General features: G+C 34.3%; 3 protein-coding genes across 3 annotated transcripts; 1 reads left to right on the top strand and 2 right to left on the bottom strand.

The window, feature by feature from the left end:
• Positions 1-2,688: 2,688 nt before the first annotated feature.
• LOC108212618 (transcription factor MYB24) lies at positions 2,689-4,299 on the top strand. The gene is made up of 3 exons (XM_017384366.2): positions 2,689-2,979; positions 3,169-3,298; positions 3,392-4,299. Exons 1-3 carry the CDS (start codon positions 2,823-2,825, stop codon positions 3,912-3,914), a joined length of 810 nt encoding a protein of 269 aa, XP_017239855.1. The 5' UTR covers positions 2,689-2,822; the 3' UTR covers positions 3,915-4,299.
• Positions 4,300-5,809: 1,510 nt separating this feature from the next.
• Positions 5,810-6,253, bottom strand: LOC108212789 (protein DOWN-REGULATED IN DIF1 11). The gene has a single exon (XM_017384537.2). It carries the CDS (start codon positions 6,251-6,253, stop codon positions 5,810-5,812), a length of 444 nt encoding a protein of 147 aa, XP_017240026.2.
• Positions 6,254-6,630: 377 nt separating this feature from the next.
• Positions 6,631-10,417, bottom strand: LOC108212701 (haloacid dehalogenase-like hydrolase domain-containing protein At2g33255). The gene is made up of 5 exons (XM_017384445.2): positions 10,024-10,417; positions 9,478-9,520; positions 8,531-8,591; positions 7,397-7,531; positions 6,631-7,054 (listed from the first exon to the last, which is right to left on the bottom strand). The coding sequence occupies exons 1-5, from the start codon at positions 10,373-10,375 to the stop codon at positions 6,890-6,892; spliced, it is 756 nt and encodes a 251-aa protein (XP_017239934.1). The 5' UTR covers positions 10,376-10,417; the 3' UTR covers positions 6,631-6,889.
• Positions 10,418-13,239: the final 2,822 nt, after the last annotated feature.

The raw sequence follows: 13,239 nt of genomic DNA, 5'->3' as shown, positions 1-13,239 counted from the left end.
ACAACAAAAAAAAATTAAGACAATACTTAGATTTGGGAATAAATCCACAAAAATAAGATAATTCGAACATCTCTCAAGAACAACATCATTAGAAAGAATGAGAAATCCGTAACTCCTTAAAATTATATGTTTTTATCATCTCAACTTTTTAATGTTCATCGTGTGTGAAAGTGATAAAACATAGGGTACAAATTATTGGACCAGGGAAGAATAATTTTCAACAGTCCATCTTTTAGGCAGGGATGCATGGTAGATCTCAGGTAAAAAAGAAGAAGCGAAAATTGATTTATACAGGCAAGTAATTTTTCAAATCAGTGTATCCAGCTTCACTCATTAGCATCAACTTTTTTAGTAGCTTTTTACCGACCTGTATGCTACTTAAACTTAAACAATAAGCATCATGCAAGAGCTGATCAGTCAAGAGTGCTTAGCAGTTCAAACATGTCTCCTGCCTGCTGGATTCAACTATGAATTTAGCATTTATGCACTCATCGAACATTCAATCCCGGCTTACTCTTTTTACCTACCTAAATTAACCTACTTGTAAATATCCTCTTATTTTATTCAAAATATCGTTATATAAATATCTTAGTTGCGTATCATTTCATCACAGGGCTCCCAACTCCATTTTACCAAAAGGTCTTGATGGTGATTATGTATGCTGGGATAGAACGAAAATATCAAGAATCGAATTCTACTGTATATTCGAAGAACACCTCTACAGAGAAGCGATGGCTAGGGTCTATGGAAGAGCAGGACGGAGCCACAACGGGACAGTGGGGGTACTTGCCCCCAGTAAACTTAAAATCCTAGATCCGTCCCTTGGAAAAGAGGATCGTACTTACATATCATCTTATGATTTCTAATGATTTTGAATAATCTTTAAGGCGGTTATTTATTGATACTAGTATACCAGTATAAAAGAGTAGTGGCAGAGAACCCAAAATGTATCCTAAAATTTTGTGTGGCATTGGTGAGGTGACTGTTTAGGATGTTTTGATCAGCGTTATTGTTGTGAATGTATGAGGTCCATTTCCATGCTAAGTGTCAAGTATGGGAATCAAATCAGGTTTGTGCATACAGGGTCCCATCATTATTAGTGCGAAGAGCCAATCATACAATCATACATTGTCAACTAGATTTGAGAAAAAAATATGAGAATACTTTTTTGAGTACCTAGCATTTTCTTTGTTTAAATAGACTAAATCTCTGTCACAAAATCCCCAGATCAAGGGCACATCAAGAACCGAGATCAAAGATTTACAAGATTCCATCATGTGATCACAAAAAACGAACCAGAGCTGAAAAATAACAAAGGAAAATAAGAAGAACTCTATCTTGAGAGATCATGATAGAGATATGCGAATCCGACAACCTGGTAAATATCAAAATACAGATATCATTTAAAAGAGAGGCGAGCATACAATGTTTCTAGAAACTAATCAACTTGGCATGTCTCAGCATTCTCTGATAAGCACAAGCAAACACAAACACAAACACAAGTACACTAAAGCAAAAAAGAAACCCAAGAGATCAACTTAAATATTAAATTATACTCGTACTTCTTATCCTAATCTACATGACATGAAATTTAAGTTTAAAAAACTCCAGCTGAAAAGTTGCAGTGAAAAGCAAGCACTTCATCTTGATGTGGAGGGTGAAGATATCTTCTTGTAGTGCCTTTAATATGCCATTTTCATGACTATTCCAACCACTAAATCAAGCATGCTACCTCTCTTCAACAAGCTTTTTACATTTTTATGCACACCATTTTCTCTTTTAAGATTTCATTCCATCTATCACTACATCATCATGGATAGTTGCCGTGTGTTAATGTATCGAAAAATATAATTAACAACTCATTAGTAGGAATCTTAGCACGATCTCGTATCATTAGCAATGTTTTTTAAGTGAATTTCACATTTTCACGCGGAAAGTTGCATGATACTGTATGTTGTTACCTTTTGACGGAAGTAACCTGGATCTCTGATACCATGTTAAATTTGCAAAACGCTATGTTAAATTGAGAACCAGCTGTTCCACTGACGTAAATTACATGAATACTATATGTCACTGTACTCAAAATAGGATCCAAAATAATATACTTACAGACAATACAATCTCCATAAGAAGTAAGCAAGACAACAGATGCTTCATCTCTATTGGTTTTGTAGTAATTGTCAAACTTAAATAATAGGCCACCTATGCCACCCTCTATTCTATTTCTTAAATCTTGCAGAAAATTGTTATTTTTGGTGTCTAGATGCATAAGCCCTGTGGTGTACGTGGCCTCTGTTTTGTACTCACTTTATAATCAACAAACAAAAATACTCTCTAATTGATTTGATACATCTTAGAACATGTCACCCAGACCCTTGGCAACATTTCAGATTAGGATCCTTGTATGCCTCTTATACGTTTAAAAACTCGATAAATAAAGATTTGACACGGATAAATAATTTTTCTTGGTCTCAAGATGATAAATCTTGAGAAAGGCCCCGACAGGATCTTATGCTACAACAAATGTTATTCAGCACGGAAAGATTGGTGTGCTGGTATATGATTTTGGGATTTTGTGTAGATGGGTAAGCTTGTAATTTCAGATGGTAACATTGTGTATGGTATTTTGTGACATGTACTAGTGTGACAAGGAGAAGGGATAGTGATGATTTGATGCAAATGAAAATGACTGATGGAGTGAAAGTAGAAGCCTTTTGAGCAGATATAAATATGAGCAAAGACTAGACAATTGATGGCATAGAATTTTAAGACAAGCTTCTAGCAGAAAGTAGGAGATCATTTTTCTATATTGGCTGGCTTGCATGATGTCATTAGGAATAATGGCAGAAAATATGGGTTGGGGAGTGGTGGAAGAAGGGTGGCGAAAAGGGCCTTGGACTGCTGAGGAAGATAGATTGCTTACTGAGTATGTTAAGTTGCATGGCGAAGGACGATGGAACTCTGTTGCTCGCCTTCAAGGTCCGTGAACTAACCGTCATCTTTTTCCTAAATTAACTTCTACTTCTGTAATTATAAGTGTATTGGTTAAGGCTAGAGCTGCGTGCATCATGAACTTCATGTCTCATGCTGATGCGGGAGACTTGTGCTTTATGTACGACCTTTAACAGTTATATTGATTTTGTGTGTTTGATTTTTGGGATTGTTTAGGTTTGAAAAGGAATGGAAAAAGCTGTAGGTTAAGGTGGGTAAATTACTTGAGACCAGACTTGAAGAGAGGCCAAATCACCCCACATGAAGAAAATATCATCATTGAGCTTCATGCTAGATGGGGAAACAGGTAATTAGTATATACTAATTGAACTTGATAAGTAATTAGTAGATATTTAATTTATGTAGTAACTGATAATTAATTGGCACATGTTGATTTCAGATGGTCTACCATTGCAAGAAGCTTGCCAGGAAGAACAGACAATGAGATTAAGAACTACTGGAGAACTCATTTTAAGAAAAAGAGTAAGGTTTCACCTGGCGACGGAGCCAAATCCAAAGCAAGAGTACTGAGGAGGCAACAATTTCAACAGCAACAACTTCTACTTCAACAGCAGCAGAAGCAATATGAGGTGGACATGAAAAGGGTCATGTCCAATTTACAAGACGGAAGCCAAGAACGAATGCCATCTCTGCCTCTTCAGCAACTTATGATGAAGCCGCAAGACAGCATGGGTAGTTCAAATAGTTATCCACATACAGGTGACCATGATCAAGAGAATGGACATTCGTCTATGGCTATGATTAGTTTCAATGGCTATGCCTCTGTCGCAGAGTCCTCTAATGAACAAGATATCTTCTGGGATGGCAGTTTGTGGAACTTGGATGACTTCCAGGGCAATTATAGTGCTGTTTCTGCAGCAACTAGAGCAACTCTGCAGAGTTTAGCTACCCCCCTTTTTTGATATCTAAACTGCTAATAAGGAATTAGTAAAACCAGCTACTCAGCCAAGCCATAAGTGAAATTAGTTTTTTAGTTACACTTAAATGAAATGCAGTGTTTGTACTCGTTACACAAGACTTCCGCATCAAAAACGTTCTATGGAAGATCCTAAACGCTCTTATGTTTTCACAGTTGAAATCGTTGATATAATAACAAGCAGAGACTTGACTATCACGATGCCATGTATGGCCTTCCTTCTATGAGATACAATTCTGGGCTACGAAGAAGTGTGAGCTACTCTTCAATTTCAACCTTGTATACTCCTATTGTTACAAGGAGGTGGTCTTCAGTACCAGAACTGTACAATAGTTGAGTGAAATGTATAATACACAGCCCTATATACAGTATGCAATACTTCTAGTTTCTTAAAAAAATGTTTGTCTCAGTGATTGATCTTGCATTGAGTTAAGTTATTAGAGCTTTCCAATTCCTTAGTTACGTATGCCTGATGAACTACAACTGCAGCTGTAATTTTATTATCTCATGCAAAAGTTTCAGACTTCAACCCTCAATCTCTCTTTACAATAACAGTTTCCAGTAAAATTATGTTACATTACATATATCTTGATTGTTCTTTCGAGTAAGGATAAAACGATCACCGACTTTAAAAAACAGAGATATATTGAGGCTCCGTTTGGTATTGCTGTTGCAGACAACAACAGCTTCTTACTGTAAAAAGCAGGTGGAAATTTGTATTCTGAAAAAGGGTAAAACATTTTGAAATGAACTCCAGATACAAGTGATGCAACAACAATAATCTTCCAGACTTCCAGTTTGTCAAAAGATGTTTGGCAGTAGACCACTCCAAAGTATGACTAGATTGGACTAGTTAAAACGTATCTTCACATCTACATCTTACTAAACCTTAGCTTCAAACTCCAACCTTTTTTTTCTCTGTTTATTAGTATTGGTTAGTACAAATTTTAAATACACACACTCATCCTCCACTGAGTTTTGGATATTTGAACTCTTGTTACTAATAAAGATGGGATCTTTTTCTTCCCAACGCAAATGTAATTTCATTAAACTGAGCTATCTGGAATTGCAGTAACTTATGAGTCAGCTCATTTGATCATCCATTTACAAAGAATGGAGAAACATCTCTTAATTTAACAAGCAATTGTTTGCATTCTTCAACCACCCTCCCAAAGTTTTACCTTGTGCTCTTTAAGGCCGGATCTCTGCCATTTCTGGAGACGTTCTCCCCGCTGCACCCTTTGTCGGAGCACCCTATATAAGTCCATTCTGGTCTCTAACTATTCACTCCATCATATGCATTCCTTCAGCTTCAAACAGTGCTGAGCAGCATCTGCCTTGACCATTATTTCATTTGGTAAAACCCAAAGCTCATTTACATTACCTAGACTTTCCCCTGTCAAGTGACTTCATTTTTGTATTTTGAGCTTTCTTCCATTGATCGAATTGCTTTTCTGCCAATGTGAAAATATATAGTACTTTCATGTTGTCATCCTACACGGATTTACTTTTGGGCACATCCTCATGGAATTAGTTGCTTATATATTAAGTACATTCTTGATTACTCGACGTGAGATTCAGGTTGACACCTCTGCCTCTTCTATCTTCTAAGTCCTCTGTAACGCGTATGAAATGTTCATCTTTCAGTATACCTTCCATTCACGTACAACTTCACTTCAGAAAGTGTGACAAACAATAAAATTTACCAAAGAATTGTGTTAGAGAATTCTGATCATGGATGCGATCTACATTGTTCTGAGTTTCCTTATTACAACATGATCAACATCTTTTATTAAAAGCCTCAGATTACGACATAATTTTATTAAAAGTCTTGGAACTCAGAAACACAAGTTCTTGATGCAGCATGCACCGATATTGAAACTAGTGAGGAGACGAAGCTATGATATTGATGAGCATAGCACATTTATCATATACCCGTGAACCATTTGAAATGATAGCAGATGATTCTTCCTTATTAACTGAGGTGGTAGCAGCTAATCTCACCATTCCCATGTGACAAACCTTTCCCATCTTCACTAGTTGTTTGCAGCAGTAACCTGAGATATCTTCAATCTCAAGCAAATCATTCCTAATTTCCTGACCACAATGGCCCGACAAATTTTCTCCGCATTTCGCCACAAACTTTTTGAGTTCTGGTAAAATTCTGTTTCCGTGCTCAAAGTGGTCAGCAGATGGGGATGGAGTAGGCGATGTAAGATATAATTTGTTTTCAGACGAGAAGGCGAGCCGGGAGGGAGCAAAGATCAAGAAACTAATTGAGAAGATAATAACAGCAAGTGACATGTTTGCAGATTTTGTTGCCATGATGATTGATGAGAAGTAAAGTAATGTTAATATTGTTTTAATATGAACAATGTGTTCAAAGAAGACATTTACTTTTTTGTTTCGCTTCATTTAGTGCATTTATGGTTTGCTGATGTTACAGAACAATTTAATGATGTAAACGTAAATGTAAGAATTCAGAACTTGTAGTCTAAATGTGAGAAATGAGATGCTGTACTCACCTTTTTTGTGATTCAGACTATATATGAAGGGAGCTCGATTCTTGATTGTCTGCAACAACCATCAGCCCTCAAGAATCAACTGTTCACGACATGTTGGTTGTTTGCAACGAACTATCACAGACTTAAACCCTGTGTTAAGCCTATAAGCTATATAAATAACGGTCAGAATGTTATAAATAGAGCATTAAAATTCATTTTATTTCATTGATGCTTAAAGACAGACTCGAGAAGGGAGAGCAGATAGCTAAAGTTTTGGTTTAGATAGCATGATATTTCCTCGCATAAATACACAGGAGGTTTCTACCAAACATAAAGCTGAACTTCTTTTCATCACGGTATCTATAAGTTGGAATAAGTAGCAAGTACTTGACTAGAATTTGTTGAAAAAGATGCGGCTCGTATGAAAGCACGATTGCTGCCCTTTTGCATTGGTGTGTCATGGTGCCAAGTCAAATTTTGTCTCCAGCAGTGAAATAACTTCAGCAAGAGAAGATACAGTGTAGTCTGGTTTATGTTCCACAGCTGCATATTCAGGAGCAGCGTATCGTCCAGTTTCATCCAGTAAACATGTAAAAGCTCCTGCTCGTTTCCCACAAGCCACCTGCAATGATTAAGAAGCCATACTAAGAAAACATTCGGAGACAAGCACTTGAAATAACACAACTGACATGAGTGTCTTAGAAAATGTGAAGTCAAAATCATGCTTATTTGTATTTGAAAAGGGAGTCATAATTGTTCTACTGATATATACATGCTATATTATGCTATCAAAAACATCTAGACTAGGTATTATTCACTTTACTGCTCTGTTTATTTGAAAGGAACAAACTGCAGGGAATAAAATTTCATTCTATTCTATATATATTTCAATTTTCATGATAAAGGTACAAATTCCAATACAAATCATATAAATAAAGACAAGAGTGATAAACTAATGACTCACGTCATCTTTAAGGCTATCACCAATCATCATCACTTCATTAGGTTCCATCTCCCAGGTTGAGCAGATATGCAGCAGCGGCCCTGGGTCTGGCTTATATGGACGAAATTCCCTGCTCAGTGCTGGAGAGAAAAGAATCTGCATGATAACCAAAAAAATACAAACTTCAGTTATTATGTGGACCTGGGTCTGGTTTCTGATAATTAATTCTTCAAAGGATTTAGCCACGGGAATTTGAGTTGAAAAGGTTTTGATATTTATCCAGAGAATATATTTCAAGTAACAAACAAAAACGGGGAACCACTTCGACACAAATAGTATAATACCAGTATTATATCATCAAACAAACTTGTTGAACTGAATACAATGGATAATTGTAATGATTAGCACGAAAAATGGTAAATCAATAGTATGTGGGAACCTATAAAACTTTTTAACTCGGTTACTATTTCAGTTGGTTCATCCCACTTGAAATTAAGTAGTTATAAATCATTTTGTCAAACACACCAATGTCATTTTATACTAATACTGCATGTTGCTCATACTCCACATTTTTAAGAATTCGTAGCACAAGAACCTGTTCGTATTTTGGACACCAGTACAGAGAGTCATAATTGTAAAAAACAAGTATGCTGGATATGATATTGTAGCAAAAATTACACATTGTACTTGTTGGAATTATGATTCAAAAATATTAATTATCGAATAAAACATGATTTTGTAAAGGATCTAGCAAATTATAAGTGGTTGATTTTTTAAAGCTAAGAGTTCTATTTTTACAATCAAGAGTTGTCTTATTCTCCTCTTTTTACCAGGATGCCCTATTCTCCTCTTTTATACCTTTCTCCTTATTTTCTTCTCTTTTGCTCATGTATCATAGGATATTTATTTCTTCCTGTAACACAAAGACAGCAGCTGAAACCGAAATCGGACAAACATAGTAGTAGTGTAGTGCTGAAATGAAAAGAGTAACTTTATCAAGAAAAAACTTTTATTAAAAACAAATGCAAGTTACAAAACAAAAAGAAACAACATGAAACAAGCATATCAACACAACATTTTTTTTATGTAAAAAAGACCAGATGATAGATTGGCTTAAATCCATTGAGTGATAAGACATCAAATTCTTAAAGTTACCCCGAATCGTTGGTGAAACAAATCAACTGCTGATTTCACATTGCGAGTAATTAATCCCCTTCTGAAAAAAGTATAAAACATGTTAAAATCACTATATTATTCCACGAAAACAAGATAATGATGTGTTATATAATAAAATATGTATATTAGACTAAGTTCAAATTCTTGACATATACAAGTAACAAGAGACTAATGGAACAGGAACATATACATGGAAATCAAGAAAGTGTGGAAAATATTAATATGCAATGATTGCAACCAATAAAACAAGGATCAATCACTTAATGAGGGACTTGGCACAAAAATAAAAAAGCACTTTATGAGGACTCAATATTTTCAATATGAAACCAGATGGATCAGCTAATTACCCGTGTTAAGCATACATCTATGATCCTTTATACTCAACAATTTCAATCAGCCTAAAGACAAAAGTGCAATCCAAACTAAATGGCGAATGGATGATCAGCCTTTAAAGACACTCACCAACAAAACTATTTGAGATTTGCTAGATCTTTGAAAGACTTTCCTTATGAAAATTATTTATCGTGGGAAATTCCAATTACTAGGGAATAAAACCAACAATCAAATTTTCCCAAAAGGGCTACAGAATAGTAGCAAAAAACACTTCCAAGCTTGAAATTACCAATCCTAAAGAAGATAGATGAAAACTGGCAGCGCAGATTGCCATGACAGTTCTATCATTTATTAAGTGTTAACATGTCGCAGACAGTTGAGACCTATCACACCTATCTCCATGTTTTAGTCACCTTTGTATATACATAAGTGGATGAATAGCAACAACTTAGCAGTATCATAATAAGGTTTTATAGATGATTTACGGGAGCTCAAGATACAATCATCGTCGAGTGTATATAGGAGAGAGATCTAAGAAGACTTATTATATTCAACAAATGCTTCTGAACATGAACGTTTAAGGATAAGTTCACCTGATTTTTCGCGAGTCAAGAAATCCACAAAGTTCTGATGCACCTGGATCCAAATCGAACTGTAAAATAGTTAGTTCTTAATAGTCTAAAACAACATCTAAGGAATCAAATTCATAACTGTCCTAGTTATAGACCTGAAAGATAAAGGATATATGTCATACTATAGTGACCAGTTGAGATCACAATAACAGACAACGAGAGTTCCGAAATGCAGTAATTCTGGTTTAGCACCAATCCCCAATATAGCATACATAGAAACGACACCCAATTCCCCAAATACTTCTTTACATTTCTAACCATCGAAACTAACAGGCAACTGCAAATATACTAAACCCCTTCATTTTTCCCAACAAAAATTTCTTGCATTCAACTAAAATTACAAATTAATTCACCATTTACCCATTTACTCAACAACCCAAATGGCCCATTAAAATATTCCAAACCCAATACACAATTAGTACAAAACACAAAGTACATTTGCTAAATCACAACATACAGACAAAACGAGTACAACGTAGATAACTATGTACGAGAAAGAAGGCTAACCAGGCATGATTTGAAGGCGTTCAAGCCCCTGCCGCTCGAAATCAGCAATTATCTCATAAGCTTTTCGTTGCTTATCAGCATCCCATGTTTCAATATGATGTAAAATGTCTATTCCCGAGGGACTCTTGAGTTTGATAGCCTCGTACATGTCTTGTCCTAAGACTTGTTTGTACATGGCTTGGAAATCGATGACGGGAACCGTTAGGGTTCCGTCCATGTCGAACACCACGCCTCTTAGGCGGGGAGTGACGGAGTTCACAGAGCTGCTGATGCTCATTTTTGGTGTTGACGAAAATGACCTTGGGTGAGTGAGGAAGAGGAGAGCTCTTGGGATGAAAAGAGCTGCTGGCATTGAGTGTTGTTTTTTTGTGGTGGAAGTTAGGTGGTGTGTTTTCATTGCATGGTTATATGTAAAAATAGAAACAAAAAGTAGAAATAAATTGCATATATATATTTCATAACTCAATAATATTTGGTTTTCTTTTAAATATTTAGTTTTTACAATATACATTTATATGTTATACTCCCTCCGGCCCACCCATTTCTTATCGAATGGGTTGGGCACGGAGATTAAGAAATATGTATAAAATAGTGGAAAAGAGGAAGAAAAGTGGGTAAAGTGGTGGGACCCGTTGATTTTTAATGTATAAAAAGAAGATAGTGGACTAAAAGTAGTGTGAAAAGGAAAGAAAAGTGGAGAAGTGGTGGGACCCATTGACTATTTTTGGTAAGTTTTGAAATGTAAAGAATTGGGTGGGACACCCCAAAAAGGAAAAAGTAAAGAAATGGGTGGGACGGAGGGAGTAAATGGGTAGTAGAAATAATATATAAATTTATCATCTATATATAAGTAACATATTTTATAGGGCTTTAGCACCCACTTTACTAAATATTCATATTTTGGTTAAGTTTTATTAACGCATGTGCATGTTCCCATGAGTCTTGTTACTGTCTGGTAATAGGGATGGCTCAATAATTCGATTTGACGGATATCTTATCTGAACCCCGAAATTTTGGATATACTGAACCCGATTTTTTGGATTTGGGATTTGGATTTAACTTTTAAACCCGAAAATTTTTGGATTCGGAATTGGATATTAGGTATACCGATTCGAAAGCAGATCTAAACCCGATCCGAACTCAAAACCCGAAAAAAAACAAATATTTAATATTATATAAATTATATTATATATATAATTTTATATACCTTTATATATTATACATTATATTAAATATATGATATACTTATACATTATTTTATATACCAGAATTATACAATATACATATTATCGTATAATTTTTAGAACATATATTTATCTAAGTTAAAAATTGACTAATAATAAAATTCAATAAAACTAAGTTATAGCATATTTCAAACGGGTGATATGGTGAACAAAACATTTTCGAGTAATAAATATTGTTAATTAGGCTGATCAATAAAATATTTGTTATACATATTTAAACAAAATTGATTTTGTGATATAATAGTTGAAGTTGGAACATTAAAATTCATCTCGCCCCTGGTGTTTCATATCGCGTGTTTTGATTTCGAGTGCTTGCAATATTGATAATTATAAATATTTTTCGGATTTTGGATTCAGGTTCGGGTTTTGAATATCCAATCAAAAAAATCGGGTTCGGATATACCCGAACCCGATCTGAAATCCATTGGATCGGGTTTGGGTACTATTTTCGTGTTCTGGTTGGGTTTTGGCATGGATAAAAAATTCGGGTTTGGATATAGATTTTGTCATACCCAACTCTATCCGACCTAATTGTCATCTCTATCCGGCATTATAGATGATAAAGAGTTTATTGTTGTGTTAGATTTGTGTCTAGTTATTATAGTCGGGTGCAAATATGTTTTTACTGCTTGAGCACTACACTAACCATTAATGTTAGTTAGAAGTAGTTGTTTTTAAAATAATATGAACAAAATATCACATTGATATTCCTCTACTAGTGGAGTATCACCTTGATATTCAAGTAGTGGCGTATTATCTTAATACTTCTACGACAGTCCGACTAAAGCATCTTGTCGATATTTAGGACCCTTCGTATTGAATATTCATATTTTGGTCAAATATTGTTAAAAATTGAGTAATTTGGTAAGGCACTCACCTAGGAACTTAATAACGTATTTATTTACATAGCAATTAATAATCCACATATTTATTTACATATCTAATTATATATATTGATAAAGAACGTCTAACACATTAATTACATATATAATTATGAACAACTTAATGTTTTAGATATAATTATGCTTATTAATAGGAATGGCAATCGGTCGGTATGGGTCAGTTTTGACGAAAACCGAAACCGAACCGAATAGTGTTTTTCAAAACCGAACCCGAACCGAACTGAATTGAAACCCGAAATTAAAAAACCAAACTCGAACCACCGGTTTCGATTCGATTCAGTTTGAACCGAAACCCAAAAATTATATAAAAAATATATCTCAAAATATAAGTTCATAAACAAGTCTTTTGTTCAAAAAATAAGTATCATGTTTTAATATAAATTTATATGGATTTTATATTATTTATTTGAATAAGCAAAAAATGTTTATGATACTTTTCCTTTTTAGAAATATTATTTATATTAGATTATGTCTTATTTTATAATAAAAAGATAAATATTTGGTATTTAAAAATAAATTTATATCATATTTAATATTTGAATCTATCTTTTTCTCCGATACACTTACAATTACAATTTACATTTAAGTTATAAAAATTAATAAAATAATCTTGTGAAGTTCAAACTATAAAATTTTAATATAGTAAAATAAAAAATAAAAAGTTTATAATATTGATTTGACATACAGGCATATAATAGATTTGTTATATGTGGCTGATTAAAAAATAAAATGTGAAAAAAAAGTGATTAAGAAAAAATGTAGCAACACAATTATTCTTTTGTTGCATATATCTTGCCAACTTGTGATAAAGAACATTTTTTATAAATATTATATGTATATCATATAATGTTATATGATAAATTTATAATATAGGGTTCGGTCGGCTTTCAGTTTGGTTCGGATTCGAACGGGTTTTGGATATTCGGGTCGAGTTTTGGTTCGGTTGGCCTAAAAACCAAACCCGTTCCAAATTCAATCGTTTTTCAAAAATAAAAACCAAACCCATAATCAAACCATAAAACTCGGGTTCGGACAAAACCATTCGGATCGGTTCGGTCGGATATCCAGAA

This window comes from Daucus carota, chromosome 1 (assembly GCF_001625215.2).
Source record: "Daucus carota subsp. sativus chromosome 1, DH1 v3.0, whole genome shotgun sequence".
Classification (NCBI taxonomy): domain Eukaryota; kingdom Viridiplantae; phylum Streptophyta; class Magnoliopsida; order Apiales; family Apiaceae; genus Daucus; species Daucus carota.
Note: the sequence above shows the minus strand (reverse complement) of the source record. Positions and strands in the feature narration are given on the sequence as shown.